We start from the raw sequence: 19,732 nt of genomic DNA on the forward strand, positions 1-19,732 counted from the left end.
AAATCGAAAAATGACTTATGAAAATGTTTTATGGAAAATGAGTCATTTAAAAAAAAAAAATTTTCTTTTCAGTGTTTGGTTACATTCCAGAAAATTCCCTTGGTGTGTTTGGTTCATTTTTCAAAAAATCACAGGAAAATGACAACAAAATAGCAAAATCACATTGGTCGATTGGTTTTCCCTTCGAAAACCAGTCGTCCAGATTGGCTTCTGAACCAATCTGCCCAATTGGTTTCCGAAAGAAGGTGAGAAGAAGATAAGTGTGAGAGGGCAGTCTGGCAAAGAACTTGGTAGAAGCACTTTGGAAAATGACTTTAAAAAAAAAAAGAGAAATCATTTTACTGAAAATTTGATGTATTTTTCAGTTGACCAAGGCATGATTTTTCATTGACTTTAAATTTTTCACCTTGTCAAACACGGAAAACCCGGAAAATTTGGGTTTCCAAACAGACAAACACACCCGACCTTAGTTTTATGAATTTAGTGATATTTTTATTATTGGTGTACAACTATATATAAAAATTCACTATAAGTGCACAACTTGTATTTTGGCCCATGTTTAGTTATTCCAAAAAAAAAAAAAAAAAATCAACTCGATAAACTCATTCCCCTTGAATACAATTTTTAGGACTCTGCAGTCTTTAATCCCTAAATCTTGCATTTATGAATTATGGAAAAATTGTAATTTATGTCCTCAATAATATGTCAATTATCAATGTCACCCTTGAATTATTAGTAGTGTAAATGTTGTCCCTCAATTTTAAAAATGGTACATATATTGCTTCTCCCAAGTGTAAATGTTGCCCCTAAATGGTGGTACGGGCCGGGAGGGCAATATATGTACCGTTTTGAAAATTGAGGGGTAACACTTACACCACTAATAGTTCAAGGGTGACATTGATAATTGACATATTATGAAATGACATAAATTACAATTTTCCAATGAATTATTAGAGGACGATATAAAAGTGAGATTTAATATCTATTGGTTGGTTATGAATTGACTCAGCCAAATATTATAAGTTAAAGATGAAATCTACTTATTTCTATCTCTAATCTCTAAATCTCTAAAATTTAATAAAATCCAATAATGTTAGTCATTAATTGTAATGAAAATTTTGTTGGTAGTATAAATTTTATTTTTTCAAAAAATCATAAATTTTTTAATTCAAAAATCAATGTGTACGAAGTCAAGGGGAGTAACAAGGGTTGGTAGTATAAGTTGTATCAAGTGTTTGTTGGTGGAAAACCCGAAATAATAATAATAATAAGGAGTTTTCAAAAAAATAATAATGATAATAATAAGGAAAGATGACATTATTTGCTTGTATCAAGTGTTTGTTGGTGGAAAACCCGAAATAATAATAATAATAAGGAGTTTTCAAAAAAATAATAATAATAATAATAAGGAAAGATGACATTATTTGCAGGAGCGTTGAAACCTAGGTTTTATAGGATAAAACGTACTACGATTTTAAATCCGTCGCTTGGCAAGTTCATTTTGGGATTTAATTTGCACCCATCCGCTCGAGAGAGAGCTTCTATGCTATACAATGCAATATGCTTTAGGACTCTTGTATATATAGTGGCGCAAACCAACTTCCAAACCAATGTGGGACAAAATAAAGCTTATTTAAAGCCTTTCCACCTTCAATTTCCAACTTAAATGGGTCTACTTTGAGAATCAATTTCTTATTTGTCCATTACCCGTTTTGAGAGTACAATATATCAATCTCTTCATCTAACTACGAAGAGCTTGAATCCACTTTGACCCGACCTAAATCGGAAGTGAACTCCAAATATATTTGTACCACAAAATAGCCACTTAAAATACCATTTTTTTTGTTATTTTTTCTAACAGTGTTATTTTCCTTTTGACCTTTATTTTAACACTAGTTTTACAGCGCATTACGTGGATGAGCTAATGCTCAATGTTTATATTTAAATAAGTATTTCAAATATATCAATGAAAGATTATTTGGGAGAATTTCATACATAGGTAATTGAATGTCGAATTTGTTTATTTAAATAGGTAATTCAAAGTATATGAATGCAAGATAATATAAGAGATTCATTATAATTGTCACTAAAATAAATATTTGTAACTTTTTATCTATAGTCTAAATATTTAGTCTAAAAACGATAGTCTAAATAAACACTAATTCTAGTTTGAATTTCTCTAGGTCTTCTTAATTCTCTTTTGGGTAACATTGACATTGCCTTCATCTTCAGTATTTGTCATCTTCTTTTTAATTTATTGATAATGAATAATTTTTATTTAAAAAAAAAACCAAACGCCTTTCTCTGCTGCTCAACTTCGGCTTCCACCGCCGGCCTCTGGCCAGAGCTCTAATGGAGCTTTGAGCCGGCGGTTTTGGTCACCTTCTACGTTTGTTCTCGCTCTTCTTCCGCCCTGACCACTGTCGCAGCTCCGTCCGCCTCTGACCATCGCCACAGATCTTCTTCTTCCGTTTTCTCTCCCTTTGAATAAAATAATAGTATTTTGATTTGTAAAGTGATATTACATTTATGATGCTTTGTTACCCTAAAAAATCTCCCCCACCCCCACTAACAACAATTAATACACAAAAAGTTAGTAATGACATAAATCATTCTCAATAATGCGAAATCATAGTCTGGCTAATTAATTGACCAAGAGCCTGTTAAATTTTATATTGTATTTTTAATACACTCTAACATATTCATAGAATATATTCAACAATTATGTCATCTTTGATTGGGATGAGGTCGGAACCTAAGACATTTCTTATAAAAATCAATGAGTAAGTTAAGAATATATAATAAATAGTTAACGGAATATCTACATATACATATACATATACAATGCAATCTTAATAAGAGTCAATAATGTTAGGGTTCTAACGGGAAGAAAAAAATATTGGTGGTAATTATTTACTTAAACGAATGGTTCATATTATTTTGATTTTAGTAAATTTTTTTATGATTTTCCTTCTTTACCCTCTATTACATTATTTTCTTCTCTTTTAAATAATCCCACATTCCGTTAGTATAAACTTTAGTAGTGGAATATTCCGTTAACTTTTAACTTATCAATTAATTTGTATAAGAAAGGTCTTAGGTTCGAATCACATCCCAATCAGAGTTGCATAATTGTTAAGCATATACTACGAATATGTTAGAGTATATTATTGAAAAGTGAGTACCCAACTCTATTATTCTTGTTCAAATAAATAAATTAGTAACTACAAAAAAAAAAAAAAACATATTCATTTCTTTAATTTAGAATTCGATGTTTATGATTTTCCTTCTTTACCCTCTATTATATTATTTTCTTCTCTTAAATAATCCCACATTCTGTTAGTGTAAACTTTAGTAACGGATTCAAGAACGTAACAAAAGAGAATTCCATATCAACACAAACTAATAAATTTAAATTGGAATTGACATATCTAATTATAATTGAACTTGCAGTTGGAAATGAAATCAATCTTCAATTTACATCAACACTTGCTTCTAAGAGTGAAATAAAACTTGAATATATCTAACTAGAACTTGGAATTGGAATTGGAATTGAAATGAAATGTAAATTGGAACTGTAAATTGTTGTTCTAGGGTTATAAGAGCTAAGAAAATGAAATAATGTCTAGATTGCATTGTCTAAGGAAAACTGATCTAACTCCTTTCAAATGAAACTAACTTCTCCTTTTTATATCCTCGGATTAGGCACGTCACAAGTTTTGTCATGAACGTGTCACTCTTTGAAGCTCCCTTTAAGAATTCTCTCACGAGCATTATGTCATGCGTGATAGTAGAAACTGCGCTTTGAAGTTGATCTCATAAGACTCCTCACGAGCATGATAACTCTCGTGATAGCAGATATGTGCGTGACGGCTTCATCCGACTTTTATCCTATTTTGTCCACTTTGAGTCCAATTTGTCATTGATAATCTTGCTCTTTTTGCCGTCAAATCTTGATATGTTCCCAATTTTTTTAATTTCTCCTTCCTACACAATTTATCTCATATTAATCAATTTAGACAAAAACAAAGTAATTTTTTTAAATCCAAAAAATTGACCAAAATATGCATCATAAAATAGCACAATTAAACACCTATCAAATTATCAATGGGGTAACTTCTTAGGGCACATGGATGCATTTATGGTTGCAACTTTGGATTAGATGGGTTTGACCATGACATGAGCTTGGCTTTGGATAGGCTAAGCTATAGAGTACAGTGAGCCGTCACGTGCTAAAAGCGCTTTGCATTGGTTTTGGTTGCCAAAAGTGATGTTGATTTTCTCTAAATTGGTGCAATGAAAGTTCAACCTATTTATAAAAATTCTCCTACGTTTTTAATTAAGTATAAGTTTCATCTGTTCTCCTTTAATTGTGACGGACGACCTAAATTCATTCTCACTTAATCTTGTCCCTGCACACATATCGGTTTATACAAACAATAGACGTATATCGGGCACCGTAAAATTCTATTTCTATAGCAATAATTGAATATATTTTGGGGTATTATAACTTGGTAGATATTTGAAATTTGTCATAGAAGTGTATTTAGGGTTCCATATGATTATTATTAATACAGAGTAATATTGTAAGATTAATTATCATTTTGAGAAAAAAATTTTACCTGGCCTAAAAATTTCCAGACATTTAACAGCTATTTCCTTTTTTTTTTTTTTTATACATGGACTGGGAAATATCTGTTTTTTTTTTTAATTTAAAAAAAAAACAGCTATTTCCCAGTCCATGTATATTAATATTTTTGTTGATTTCAGACTTTTCTTTGCTCAAATTAAATTTTATATAGAGAAATCATACCCTACCACCACTTATGGGCAGCTAAGATTAATTGCATCAATGAATTAAGAAGAATAAAACAGAGTAGATGGGAGAAATGGACCTGGTCCAGTCATTCTACATATCATTTTGTGTTTACTCCATTATTATTATTATTAATATTAATTTATTTATTTTTGTTGAGACTAGTGATAATTTTCCACATAGTATACTTGACCCGGGTAACAAGTTTTGGAATTGCTAGGCTTAAGTTTCCCTATAAAAGAAGCAACAAACATGCAATGGTGCACTCACCACAGCTTTACTTAGCTTGCCCCATTCTTAGATATATATTCAATATTTATATTTGTCTTTGTTTCCCTTTCCCTCATGGCTCTGCTCCCTCCATTCTCGTGGAAATCCTCCATGGCTCCCATTCTCCTGCTCATTGTGTTGTTTCACATTGCAGGTCTTCTTTCTTTCTATCTCATAATATAATAAGAAAATAATATTGCGCAAAAACTTACATTATTTTATTATGTTACAATTATTCGTATTTAATAATTACTTGCATATTATTTATTTAATTTTACATTGAGTAACTTATTATGGAAAGTTTGGTGCATGGCAACTTCATTTAGTTATGGGATTAAGATAGAAATTAATGCATGCATGCTAGTTGGATAGATTATTAATACTCTTTCTATACTAGTTTATCTGTCCTAGCTACTTTTTTTTTTTTTTTTTTGAGTATCTGTCCTAGCTACTTATTATTCATTATTTGTCAAATAACTCTTTCTTTTTTTGTTTATTTTTTAGTATTTTTTTTACTTATTTTTAAATTTACCCTTTTTTTTCGTATTTAATAGTACTTTTAGTGTAGTTTTTAAATACGGAGTTATAAATTTTGTATACTAATACTAAACTTAATACTATGAAAAATTGAATTAAAATAAATCCAGCCAAGTCTCGTTAACCGAACTAGACACATAAAATATGATGAAGGGAGATATACCGATATGCAATATCAATTGAACTTTTTATATTACTTAATAACTTTCAAATGAAATTTACTTTGGAATTTTATTTGTCATATATATTCAAAAGATCATTCATTAATATAATATAACATTGTTGCACTTACATTATTTGACATCATGTCTACTTCACGCAATTTTTGGGTGAATAATTTTTTTTTTTAAATACCCTTTTAATTGATTAAAAAGCTAGGGAGACATGTCGCCACTATCTGAGGGTGAACACTGATCAAATCTCACTCTTGGTCGATCTCATCATAGAAGACTTTAATTGTGTGATGAGCTCGACCAAGAAAGTGGTGACAAGAGCCAAACATGTTACTTTCTAATCCAAGAACCATACTCTATTTACTCGCATATCTCTTCTTAGGCAAAATAAATGTTTTTGGTTTTAATTAATTGTTGGTCTTACAATACTTATTATAAATTCATCTTATATAAACTTTTTTACCCTTTAATTTCATTTCAACGCAGGGGTACAATCCATTGGAGTCTGTTTCGGGAGATTAGGCAACGATTTACCATCCGTAACTGAAACCATAAACCTCTACCAGAGAAATGGCATCCGAGCGCTGCGACTCTACGAACCCGACACCAACGTCTTCGAAGCTCTCAGAGGAAGAAACATCGATGTCATCCTCGATGTCCCAAACGACAGGCTCCAAGCCCTAACCGACCCGGCTAGAGCCCACGATTGGGTCTCCGCTAACATAGTACCCTATCCCGACGTCAACTTCAAATACGTCGCTGTCGGGAACGAGGTCTACGCCGAAAACTCCGGGTCGGCTCAATTCCAAAACTACGTTCTCCCCGCCTTGAGAAACGTCCACAACGCCTTATCGGCGGCGGGTTATCAGGGCCGAATCAAGGCCTCCACCGCCACCTACTCCGCCGTGTTAGCCAACACCTACCCACCAAACAATGGCGTTTTCAACGATAAAGCCAAGGATTTAATGAACCCCATCGTGGGATTTTTGGCACAGAATAATTTACCTTTGCTAGCCAACATATATCCTTATTTTGCCCGAAAAGGCGACCCGAACAATGTCCCGCTGTCTTTCGCGTTGTTCTCCGACAGCCAACCAAACCCTGCCGGGTACTTCAACCTCTTCGACTCCATGGTGGACTCCATGTACGCCGCAGTGGAGAAGGCCGGCGGTTCCAATGTGCCCATCGTTGTCTCCGAGAGCGGCTGGCCGTCGGCCGGCGGCTTTGAAGCCACCGTGGATAACGCCGCCACGTATTATCGGAATCTAATTCAGCACGTCCAGGGAAACAGTGGGACTCCCAAGAGGCCTGGGAGCCCAATTGAGACTTACCTCTTCGCCATGTTTGATGAAAATCAGAAAACTGGGGATGAAACCGAGAAGCATTTTGGACTGTTTAGCCCTGAGCAGAACCCAAAGTATCAGCTTAGCTTCAACTGAGCTCAACTTCAAGTAATAGTGTATTGAATAAATTGAAATATATAGTGGATTGGTTAAAGCTAAAGTTGCCCTTTTCCCTGAATAGGAGAATGGGCAATATATATATTTTCTAGATTCAACATGTTCTTTGTAACTTGTTTGAACAATAAAACTCCGTTTCTATAGGTATTAATTGTGATTTAATTTTGTTGATCTTATAAATAATTTTCAGTTCTTTCTGGGTTCATATTATTGTTGTTGTTACATCTAAGAATACGATTCAAAATTAAATCGTTATAATTGTTGTGAAACTGAATGTATTATCATGTGAAAGTCGTATCATTCTAATTGCAGGGAAGTAAGGATATCCAGTAAAAAGAATGACAAAATATAGATAGAGCCTAGAATGACAAAAAAGAATGACATCCTTTGTACCATCCATCTTGAATTGCGTCAGTATATCAGTGATATACTGGCTTTGTGACAAAAAATTCCATCAATAGTAGTGATAACCTCTATACTCTATACCCATGATGTAAGGTGCCGAGGTCCTTGAGAGCAAATTGTGCTGACAGGGTGCCATTAATAGAGAGAGTTGACAAAGGAAAGAGAAAAAAAAAAGACTTTCTTAGGAGATTGTGGCTCTAGATACCATGTGAGGTTATGAATTGAAATTGTGGATTAATGAGAATAAGCAGAGTATAAATAGTGTACAAATAATGTACAGGAGGGAGAAAGTTACAACTACTGACTAGCCTATAGGAGCCTATTTAGAACAATTAACAAATACAAATAATGTCGGCCACACATATGCTTAATATATTGTTGGTGATGTCAGCATCTACATCAGTCCCTAAACTTTTGCTATTGGTAAATTAAAGCTTTACTGGTACGAACTTTTGCTACTATTGACTTGGCCATGACGTCAACACCAATGTTTTGATGTGTTAAACTCCGTGAACACTAACAAAATCTTGCAACAAATAAGGTTCTAGTTTCTAGACTTTCCTCTAAAATTTTAGCTAGGGGTAAAACATTCATCCTATATTACACTTTGTCAAAATGTAAGTACAATTATTCCTAGCAACATCACATTTGAAGTGTTGTATTCTATTTTTTATTGGTTTAAGACTATCCTTTGCTAGATTTTTTTTTGATGTCCAAGAAAACCTGCAACCGCCACCTGGGTGCGGTGTGTGTATAGTGTAAACCTCGCACTTATATATTAGTCTGCAAATCACATAGGAGAGGTAAACTGCACTAGAAAAATCTTGTGTTGTGAACACAACCGAAGAAGTATTGTTAAGAATGAAAACTCAAGATTTTTTTATATGATCTAGAATCACATTTGCCTCACTTGACCACCTCTTTCGGAAATATATGCTCAAATTTTCTATAGCGAAATCATACCCTATACCCTACCACGTAGCATTTATGTGTAGTAGCTATTAAATGCATTTATATATAATTTTGTGTGTCCTTGATTAGTTTGTTTCTTCTTATTTTTGTTGGTTACTTTGTGATATTTTGCAGAGAGTGCTTGACCCGTAAGAAGTCTTGGAATTGATAGACTTAAGTTTGCCTATAAAAGAAGCAACAAACATGCAATGGTGCATTCACCACAGCTTTACTTGCACAGTTATTTGATATTAATTTGTTTGTCTTTGAATTCCCTTTCCCTCATGGCTTTGCTCCATTCATTGTCTTGCATATTCTCCATGGCTGCCATTCTCCTGCTCATTGGCTTCTTACACATTGCAGGTCTTCTTTCACTCTATCTCATCAATAATCATATCATATAAGAATATTATAATATTGCGCCAAAGCATAATGTGACAATTAACTCTTGTATGCATTAATTACGTACGTACTCGTAAATTGTTTATTTTTGCTTAGAAGTAACATTATTCTTTAACATGCAATAGTTTTATTGGCAAAAAGGATTGAGCAACTAATGCAATGCATCATATAGAGTTTTCATAGTGTGGTTAATCCTTCTGGTGTCATTTACCCAGTATTACATAGAAAAAAATTAGGTTTGGTTGACAATAATTGGAATTCTTCTCTAATATAATGTTATTCAGCAACCATGAAAAATATATTGTTTGGTAGGAGGGAATAACAATTTTCTCTACCCATTGAATTGGAATTCATAGCCCCCCACACCCGACCCTGCACCCTACCAAATGAATTGAATTCAGCAGCCGAAAGGAAAAGAAAAAAAGATGAAATTGACACATTTGCGGTTTGCGGTTGTTGTTGTTATTATTATTATTATTATTATAATTAGTACACATGAACATTTTAGTCTTTTTTTTTCTCATTGAATTACAATTTCTTTCCTTCTTAATTCCTTCCTCCCAACCAAACATCCATTTGGATGGTGTAAGAACATACATATAAATTTGGGTGTATGTTCTTTAATTTTGATGCGGGGTAAAATGTATAGGAGTTTGTTATGGGAGACTTGACAAATAATTTTGAGTATCTGTTATTACATACTTTCTGAACTTACTAAATCATAAAGAGTCTACTTGTGACCTCGAGCCATAGAGATGTCATTAAGCTACTTTGCAGGTTCTTCTATATAAAATTAGAGACATAGTAATAATCGTGTAGAATTAAACCTATTTGTCCTTTCCAAGCAGGGGTAGAATCCATTGGAGTTTGTTATGGGAGAAATGGCGACAATTTACCATCCGTTTCCGATACCATAAACCTCTACAAGCAAAATGGCATCGAAGGGCTGCGAATCTACGACGCCTCAACCGACGTCTTCGACACTCTCAGAGGAAGCAACATCGGCGTCATCGTCGATGTTCCCAACGACAAGCTCCAAGACCTAGCCAACCCCGACAAAGCCAACGATTGGGTCCAAAGGAACATAGTACCCTACTCCGACGTCAACTTCAAATACGTCGCCGTGGGCAACGAGGTTTACCCCGGAAAAACCGGCGCCGATTCCGCCCTGGCGGCCTTGAAAAACGTCCACGCCGCATTATCCGCGGCCGGTAAGGGCGGAATTAAGGCCTCCACCGCCACCTACTCCGCCGTGTTAGACCACACCTACCCACCCGAAAATGGCGTGTTCAAGGACGAAGCCAAGAACCTAATGGAACCCATCGTCCGATTCTTGGCACAAAACAACTTACCCTTACTAGCCAACATATACCCTTATTTTGCCCGAAAAGGCGACCCGACAAATGTCTTGCTGCCTGTCGCGCTGTTCTCCCAAGTCAACTCATATTCCGAGAAAAACAACCTCTTTGACGCGATGCTTGAATCCTTCTACGCGGCGGTTGAGAAGGCCGGGGGTTCCAATGTGCAGATTGTCGTTTCCGAGACCGGCTGGCCGTCGGAGGGTGGCTTTGACGCCACCGTGGATAACGCCGCCACGTATTATCGGAATCTAATTCAACATGTCAAGGCAAATCCTGGGACTCGGAAAAGGCCTGGAACCCCAATTGAGACTTACCTCTTCGCCATGTTTGATGAAAATCAGAAACCTATTAATGGAAACGAGACGTCCGAGATGCATTTTGGACTGTTTAGCCCTGAAAAGAACCAAAAGTATCAGCTTAGTTTCAACTGAGCTCAACTTCAAGTAATAGTATATTCAATAAATTGAAGTATATAGTGGAACAATTAAACCTAGAATTGTCCTTCCCTAAATACGAGAATGGGCAATAATGTATTTTCTAGATTGAACATGTTCATTGTATTGTAACCTGTTTGAACAATAAAATTACGTTTCTATATGTATTAATTGTGATTTTTTATGATCTTATAAAATAATTAAGTTCTTTCTTGGTTCATATTATCGTTGTTGTTTAGATCCAAGAAAAACAATTCCAAATCCAAATCGTTGTAATTATTGTGAAACTATATGTATCATGGTGTGAACAATCGTATCATTCTGATTGTAAAAAAGTAAAAATATTCAGTAAAGTAAAGGGAATACGAAATATAGGTAGAGCCTAGTTGTGGTGTGATAGTCTCTTCAGGTGCGGATAGATTTGGACTACCATTATTAGATGAACTTATATCAACCACAGGAAATCAATAAAAAGAGAAAAATACAGTGAGATTTTGATAATTCAGCATATCAAGGGAAATCCTGAGACTCCAATGAAGCCTGGGATCGCAATTGAGGCTTACCTCTTCGCCATGTTTGATGAAAATAACAAAACTGTCCAAGGTGATGATCCAACCGAGAGGCGTTTTGGACTGTTTACTCCGGACAAGATGTCCAAGTATAACCCTAGCTTCAACTGATCGAGTTCGAGTAATGGTATGTGAATGAGTTAATTACATAAATGTTCCGGTACCTATAGAGAAATTACCAATTTGAATCTTAACTATTTTTTTTAACAAATTAAGTTCCTCAACTTTAAAAATCTTAATCAATTTGGTCCTCGTTTATTTTGTTGTTAGGCATCCGTTAACTCAGGACCAAATTGGTAATTTCATTATAGTCAAGGGACCATTTTATTAATTAACTTTTCGGAAAAATGGTGCATGTGATGATCAAAATGGCCCCTTAACTATAGCAAAATTACTAATTTGGTTCAACGGATGTCTAACAGCAAAACAAACAGAACAGATGGCCAAATTGGTTAAGATTTTTGAAGTTGGGGGACTTAATTGGTCAAAAAAAATTGTCAATGACCAAATCGGTAATTAACTCTATGTTAATGGTTGTAAAAAAATTAATATTAAAATTGCACTTCCAATAGGAGAATGGCAATATATATATATATATATATATATATATATATATATATATATATATATAAAAGGATAAATCTCAACCATAGATATAGTCTAAATCAACGGTCTAGATTGAAGATGAATTAAAAAAACACGCAGCATTCTTATAAATTTGAGTAAGTCATATTGTCTTTGTATCCGCGTGCACATTTTTTCTTCTTCTAGTGCATATTTTTCCTTCTTCAAGTGCATATGTTTTGTTTCAGGCTTCAGTACACAATTTCTACTATGAGTGCACAATTTTTCATTTTTGAGTGTACATTTTTTCTCCTTAAGTGCATCTTTTTATGCCTTCAATTGCATCTGTTTTATTTCATATTTCAATACATAGTCTCTCCTTTGAGACTACATCTTTGTGCCTTTGAGTGCAAAAACTGAGATTTACAAATGCTTTGTAAGTGTAATTGCTTCAATAACAGAGTTAATTCCATTTTTTGTCCTAAATTTATAGGTGGAAATCCACTTTAAGTCTTTTTTTATTAGAACATTCACTTTTGGTCCTAGTATTATTGTGACATGACCATTTTTGATCCTTTATCAACAAAACAGTTTCAATATCGTTAAATTCAATGACGTTTCTGTCTTTAATTTTGTGTGGCTTCGAGTGCAAATTTTAGCCTTCAAGTGCATGGTTATATGCTTTCAAGTGCACATTTCGTATAAAATTTCTTTTAAAAGAGTCATTAGTCATGTTTATCTGCATTCTCGCACCTAATCCTAATCTTATATATATATAGGGTGAAAACTAACCTTAACCTGCAAATTAAACTTGCGAAGGATTGCACCGCACCCGTATACGATTGCACCGCAAGGTCTTCCCGGCATGTTTGAAAGTCGTAACAGTGCAATCATGTAGTAGTTGCGATACAATCTTTCACAAGTTTGCAATTTGCAGGTTAAGCTAATGTCGTTGTTTCTCACCTAATTAAAAATCCAACTCATTGATTGTAACCGTTTCAACAATAAAATTGCCGTTTCTATTTATAGTAGTAATTCGACATTGATCTTGAACAATGCTTTTTCACATCATTTTGGCATGGGTTCTTGTTATACATTGTTATGCGATCCAAGTGTATAATACCATCCAAAACCCACCAAGGTACAATGAAGACGACTTTTGTTAGGCACATGGGGGGTAAATTTACTACTGTCTTCGGAATATTACAAGATGTCAAAACCATCTCGATCTACAGACGTAACTCATCAAAGAGATACAACAAACTGAAGAGAGAGAATATTGGGAAGCTCGTGGTTAAGCTAGAGAAAGGCCAATTGTAAGAAATTCCGACTTTTCTACAAAATCACAACACGAAGTTTTCATGAAAGGTATATCATGGAATTTTTATTTTTTATTTTTTTATTACTAGGAACTCTGTTACAATGCAGTATCTATTCATAAGTACTTTCTTAACCTACTGAATTACAAAGAGTCAATATCGCATCCACTGAGTCTCGAACCTACCCCTTCCATATGGGTGTACAACTGGGTGCCACTAGACCATAAGGTTGTCACGCTGCTGGTCACGGCGTGACTAACAACGTGACACTTGACCATCAGAAAGCTAGTCAGAGTGTCACGAATTGGCGAACTCCTTGCTTCGTTGCTCCGTTGAACTTTACTAAGGCTTTGACCCTTCATTCCTGAAGGGTTTTGCCTTGATATCATCCCGATTTGACCTCATTTTAAGCTTCAACATGCCTAGGTCCCGGTTTCCAATCCTCAAGGCATAAATACCTTAAATAAGCTTTGTTCTTGCACGAACACCTAACGTTCACTTAGAAATTGGTACAAATGAAGCATACTTATAGGCTAATTCACGGCTTATCATCTTTGAAATATGATAGGTATGCACCGCTCTAACCTTGATTGCATTCCTTCTATTTCTAGGATTAAGTTACGTCCAACAATATCGATTTGAGTTGAAGCCATGCGTATTTGGTGTAAATAGGAGACTAAGACATAGAATTTCGTTGGAAGTTTACAATTATACGCTTAGCATAAGGAAGTGCTTAAATAGTAAAAAGAATCCATCTTTATGCAAAATTAGTATTCGAATACTCATTATTTCCTTATAAAATTACATAGAATTTCCAATGAATATTTCTAAATATTACGCAAAATCGTATCCATTATTTTCACAACAATTACATAGAATTTCCAATGAATATTTCTAAATATTACGCAAAATCGTATCCATTATTTTCACAACAATTCATTACGTACGCAGAATTAGTATTCAAAATACTATTTTTTTGAAAGGAAGAAATTAATTCATTAAATCTCGAGCAAAAATGTCACCTAGGAACTGAGGGGGAGTATCAAACCACTCCCCGCAACCTGACACCGAAATGGCCTCCCGAGCTAGAGCATGGGCTGCACAGTTCGCAGATCGCCTAACAAACCCGAACTGGACATCATTTATCAAAGATGCCAACTCTTTAACATCGTCAACAAGAAAACCAAATGCAGAATGAAAGGAAATACAAGATAAAGCATTAAATAAAAGCTGAGAGTCTGTTTCTATGTCCACACCTCCCATTCCCGTATCCTTGAGCCAGCTCAGCGCCTCCCGCATACACATAGCTTCCGCCTCCCTCACAGCATACAAACCTTCCACTTGCATATTCTTTGCCGCAAGGAAACCCCCATCATCATCCCGGAGCACCCACCCTAGTCCCATAACATTACGATTATGGTCCAGAGCCGCATCAGTATTCATCTTAAGCCTTCCCCGTAATGGTTTTGCCCACCTATCATCACGGCCTCCCGCGTTATGCACTTCAGGAATTTCATTCGCCGCCCTCCAATTAGACAGAAACGAAAGCGCACGCTGCAACATCAAATTATTGTCAACCGGGGTCGCATTCCAATAATTTTCATTCCTACCACACCACAACCCCCAGCATGTCATAACAAATCTATCCAACAAATCACCTTGTAAAAGCTTAATACATTCAAAGAACCAAGCAGCGATATCCATATTCAATACCTGACCAATCATTACTCCTAAGGTGAACCACAACTTACGAGTTTCTGGACATTCAACAAAAAGATGATAGGCACTCTCTTCCACAACCCTACACATATGACACATCAAATGGCAATCAACATGTCTAGCATTTAAAACATCACGAGTTGGGAGATAAGACGAAGCTAATTGCCAGCAAAAAGTTTTAACCTTTGGAGGGACATGCAAAGACCATATCCTAGACCAAGGCCGTTCATCTTGAACCAGAGTTGTGAGTTGGCGATAACAAGACTTAACCGTGTATTCTCCCTTGTGATCCCAATGCCAAGACCACGTATCCTTGGGTTTACGCCTACTGATGGGAATTTTTAGAATGAGGTTAGCATCACGGGGATCAAAAATATCATGCACACATTCCACATCCCAACACGTACCTTGGGAGTTCATCAAAGACGCCACAGGAGCAGTTGATATAGACTCGTGCAAGATCGTTTGTACAAATGGTATAGAATCATCGGGTAGCCATGCATCCCTGCCTATTAACGTGTCTTGCCCATCACCAATGCACCGCCTACACCCTATACCGAGAATTTCTTGGACTGCAAGCATCCCTCTCCAGATAAAAGGAGGATTACTACCCTCCTTTGCATCAAAGAAAGAGGTGTTTGGGTAGTATCGTGCCTTATACACCCGGGCAACCAGTGACATAGGGTGTTTTATCAGTCTCCATGCCTGTTTTCCCAGCATAGCCAAGTTCATCTCGTGCAGCATTCGAAAGCCCAAACCGCCTTTTGATTTCGGTACACACAACCCCTTCCATGTTCTCCACCGAATTCCCTTCCCACCTCCAACCATGCCTGTTCACCAGTACTCATTCATAATAGTCTCAATTTCCTTACACAGCGCTACAGGCAACTGGAAAACCATCATAGCGTAAGCCGGCATTGCCTGAAGTACGTTTTTCAGTAGTACTTCACGCCCCGCTCGTGACAAGAATCTGGCATTCCAATTCCTTATTCGTGCAAGTATGCGGGTCTTAAGAAACCCTAGAATCTCCTTCTTTCTTCGACCCACTAGAGAGGGCAGGCCTAAATATTTCCCAGAAGTACTTCCCTCCACCACGCCCAGGGTACCAACCACATTTTCTCTAACAGGAGTTGAGACATTCGAACTGAAACACACAAGTGATTTCTCATAGTTTATACGCTGGCCAGAAGCTGTGGAGTATGTATCTAGAATTTCCCTCATGACTGTACTCTCCTGGGAATTAGCACGAAAAAAGAGGAAGCAATCATTCGCGAACAAAAGGTGTGAGATTTGTGGAGCACCACGAGCCACACACACGCCATGCAATGAGCCCCTATTCATAGTCTTCTCAATCAAAGCACTCAACCCTTCCGCCACAATTAAGAACAGATATGGGGAAAGTGGATCTCCTTGTCTGAGTCCTCTCTCTGGAACTATCGGGCCCAACTGGCATTGCTCATGCAAAATACTATTATTATTACGCAGAATTTCCAAAGAATATTACCAATTATTATGCAAAATTGATTCCATTATTTTCACAATTCATTACGCATATTTGATAGCCATTTTTCCTTTTTAATTACATATTGAGTTTAATTTGTGGTAACAATTCAATAGATATTAGATAATTTTCATATAATATTTTGTAATCAATTAAGCTTTATTAATTCTTTTACCATCCAATTAATTAATATTAAGAAAAGTTTGGACGAGAATATTGAAGAGGAAAATTTTACTATTTTATTAATAGTATAGATATAGATTATAATTTTACATTTGCTTCATCAAAATCTATTAATACAATTATTCTATTCTTAAAAAAAATTAATACAATTATTGCTAATATAGAGTAGCTCAGAGTAATAAATAGCCCAAATTTTAGAACATACGCTAACAATAATACTAGCATTAAACTGGAATTTATAAATCCAACTACCCTACCTATCACATAACACTCCACCAACAAAAATTTCACAGGAACTTCAATTGTTATACCATATATATTGACCAGGATTCATATTGTATTGTGGACTGATCCAAAAATTATGTGTTTACAGTTAAAATATTTTGTATCTTCAATTAATCGTTTATGTGCTTGTAAATAAATTATAGGTACATAACATATTAACTACAAGCACATAACATGATAACTAGAGACACATAATATGTGAACTGCAGACACAAAGTAATATTTATGTTTCTGCAGTTAACATATTATATATGTGTCTGTAGTAATTTCTTAATAGAGATTTAAAACTTGCCATTGAAGTGTATTTAGGGCTTATATATTATGATTATTAATATAGAGTAACATTGTAAATTGTAATTAAGATTTTAAGTTTTCCAGACATTTAACAGCTATTTCCCAATCCATATATATTGATAATTTTATTATATTGATTTAAGACTTTTCTTCGTGACTTCGTCGCTCAAATTTTCTATAGCATCATTACCCTACCACCATTTATGGCTAGCGGTGACTAAATGCATCTAAGAATTAAGAAGAAGAAAATATAGTAGACGGGAGAAATGGACTTGGTCCAACCATTATTTTAATTTGTTGTTTCTTCTTATTTTCGATGGTGACTTTGTGATATTTTCCACGGAGAGTACTTGACCCGGAAGAAGTTTGGCCTTAAGTTGGTGTATAAATGAAGCAAAAAACATGATATGGTGCATTCGCCATACAGCTTTAATATAATTGTCTGGTTTTTTTTATATTTGTTTTTGGCTTTCCTTTCCCTCATGGCCCTTCTTCATCCATTGATGTCTTGCAAATCCTCCATGGCCGCCATTCTCCTGCTCATTGGGTTGCTTCACATTACAGGTCTTCTTTCACTCTATCTCATCATATAAGATAGAAATAGTATGCCCCTAAACTTAATGTGACAACTCTTTTATGTATTACTTGTGTGCTCGTAAATTGGTTGATGATTTTACTAGGAGTAAATTAGATTATGTAAATTTTAATGCAACTAGCATTATAGTATTCTTTAGTATACAATATTCTATACTATTAGCAAGAATGGTTGAGCAACTAATGCAATTTAATGTATAACAACTTCATTATCTTTCCTTAATTTAAAATGGAAAAAATACATTTTTGGTCCTTTAGTTATACTCATGGCACATACTTAGTTACAGGCCTAATCATTTTTAATCCTAAGTTATGTGTAAAGTGACGATTTTAGTCTCTGAATGACCAAATTTGTCACTTTATTAAGTGACATATTGGTGGCAGGATTAGTCCCTGAGGGACTAAAATAGCAATTCACGCATAACTTAAGGGTTAAAAATGGTCACGTATATAACTCAGAGATTAATCATCTGTATCAGATTTATAATTGACGGGCCAAAAAATACAACTTTTAATTTCCATTTAAAATTGTTGAACTTAATTATAGTATTCAACTAGTGTCTTAAGGGGAAATGAAAATTTTTTAGAACTTATTTCATTTTTAAATTTTTACTCCAACATATAATAATAATATCTGTTCATACCTATATATTTTCATAACCTATTGAAGCACATATATAGAGTGAACCTGTGACATCTCATTTGGAAAATGCACATAGAAGTCATTGAGCTATAAATTACTTGACAATTCTTCTATATAATTAAACCTATTTTTCCTTTCCAGGGGTACAATCCATTGGAGTTTGTTATGGGAGACTTGGCAACAATTTACCATCCGTTGCTGAAACCATAAACCTCTACGAGCAAAATGGCATCGAAGGGCTGCGAATCTACGATGCCTCCACCGAGGTCTTCGACGCTCTCAAAGGAACCAACATCGGCGTCATCGTCGATGTTCCCAACGACAAGCTCCAAGACCTAGCCAACCCCGACACAGCCAACGATTGGGTCCAAAGGAACATAGTACCCTACCCCGACGTCAACTTCAAATACGTCGCCGTGGGCAACGAGGTTTACCCCGGAAAAACCGGCTCCGATTACGCCCTGGCGGCCTTGAAAAACGTCCACGCCGCATTATCCGCGGCCAATAAGGACGGAATTAAGGCCTCCACCGCCACCTACTCCTTCGTGTTAGACCACACCTACCCACCCGAAAATGGCGTGTTCAAGGACGAAGCCAAGAACCTAATGGAACCCATCGTCCAATTCTTGGCACAAAACAACTTGCCCTTACTAGCCAACATATACCCTTATTTTGGCCGCGACAGCGCGCCGCTGTCTTTCTCGTTATTCACCGACACCCAACTGAACCCTGTCGGGTACCAAAACATGTTTGATTCGATGCTGGATTCCATGTACGCCGCAGTTGAAAAGGCCGGCGGTTCCAATGTCCCGATCGTGGTTTCCGAGAGCGGCTGGCCGTCGGACGGCGGCCCGGATGCGTCGCCGGAGAATGCTGCGACTTATTACCGGAATCTAATTCAGCATGTGAAGGGAAACCCTGGGACTCCAAAGAAGCCTGGAATTGCAATTGAGACTTATCTGTTCGCCATGTTTGATGAAAATGAGAAAAATGGCGATGCAACCGAGCAGCATTTTGGACTGTTTAGCCCTGACCAGAGCCCAAAGTATCAGCTTAGCTTCAACTGAGCTCAAGTAATAGTATAGTGAATAATACTCCGTAATATATATAGTACAAAAATTAAAACTAAAATTGCACTTCCCTACATACCCATATAGAATATATATGAGAATGCATGGGCAATATATTTCTATATTCAACATGTTCATTATTGTAACGTGTTTAAACAATAAAGTTTTGTTTTTTATATTCA

The 19,732-nt window shown here is 35.7% G+C and overlaps 2 protein-coding genes across 4 annotated transcripts; both read left to right on the plus strand.

Moving 5' to 3' along the window:
* Positions 1-5,090: 5,090 nt before the first annotated feature.
* Positions 5,091-7,413, plus strand: LOC116015367 (glucan endo-1,3-beta-glucosidase, acidic-like). Its single transcript, XM_031255410.1, has 2 exons — positions 5,091-5,240; positions 6,283-7,413. The coding sequence occupies exons 1-2, from the start codon at positions 5,162-5,164 to the stop codon at positions 7,233-7,235; spliced, it is 1,032 nt and encodes a 343-aa protein (XP_031111270.1). The 5' UTR covers positions 5,091-5,161; the 3' UTR covers positions 7,236-7,413.
* A 1,439-nt stretch (positions 7,414-8,852) lies between these two features.
* On the plus strand, positions 8,853-19,732 carry LOC116017523 (glucan endo-1,3-beta-glucosidase, acidic-like). Of its 3 annotated transcripts, XM_031258134.1 has the most exons (3): positions 8,853-8,975; positions 9,863-10,333; positions 19,093-19,732. In XM_031258134.1, the coding sequence occupies exons 1-3, from the start codon at positions 8,897-8,899 to the stop codon at positions 19,545-19,547; spliced, it is 1,005 nt and encodes a 334-aa protein (XP_031113994.1). In that variant the 5' UTR covers positions 8,853-8,896; the 3' UTR covers positions 19,548-19,732. The 3 variants fall into 3 exon arrangements, with proteins under 3 accessions (XP_031113994.1, XP_031113993.1, XP_031113992.1); XM_031258133.1 differs by lacking the exon at positions 19,093-19,732 and having other exon boundaries at positions 9,863-10,976; XM_031258132.1 differs by lacking the exons at positions 8,853-8,975; positions 9,863-10,333 and adding an exon at positions 17,651-17,807 and having other exon boundaries at positions 18,622-19,732.

The sequence above is a fragment of the Ipomoea triloba genome, chromosome 4 (genome assembly GCF_003576645.1).
Source record: "Ipomoea triloba cultivar NCNSP0323 chromosome 4, ASM357664v1".
Lineage (NCBI taxonomy): Eukaryota > Viridiplantae > Streptophyta > Magnoliopsida > Solanales > Convolvulaceae > Ipomoea > Ipomoea triloba.

Bases quoted from the DNA above. Each gene is read 5' to 3' on its own strand.
- LOC116017523 (XM_031258132.1), top strand. From the start codon at position 17,651: ATGGTGCATTCGCCATACAGCTTTAATATAATTGTCTGGTTTTTTTTA. The intron at 17,808-18,621 runs GTCTTCTTTCAC...TTTCCTTTCCAG, and splicing joins TGGGTTGCTTCACATTACAG to GGGTACAATCCATTGGAGTT.
- LOC116015367 (XM_031255410.1), top strand. From the start codon at position 5,162: ATGGCTCTGCTCCCTCCATTCTCGTGGAAATCCTCCATGGCTCCCATT. The intron at 5,241-6,282 runs GTCTTCTTTCTT...ATTTCAACGCAG, and splicing joins TGTGTTGTTTCACATTGCAG to GGGTACAATCCATTGGAGTC.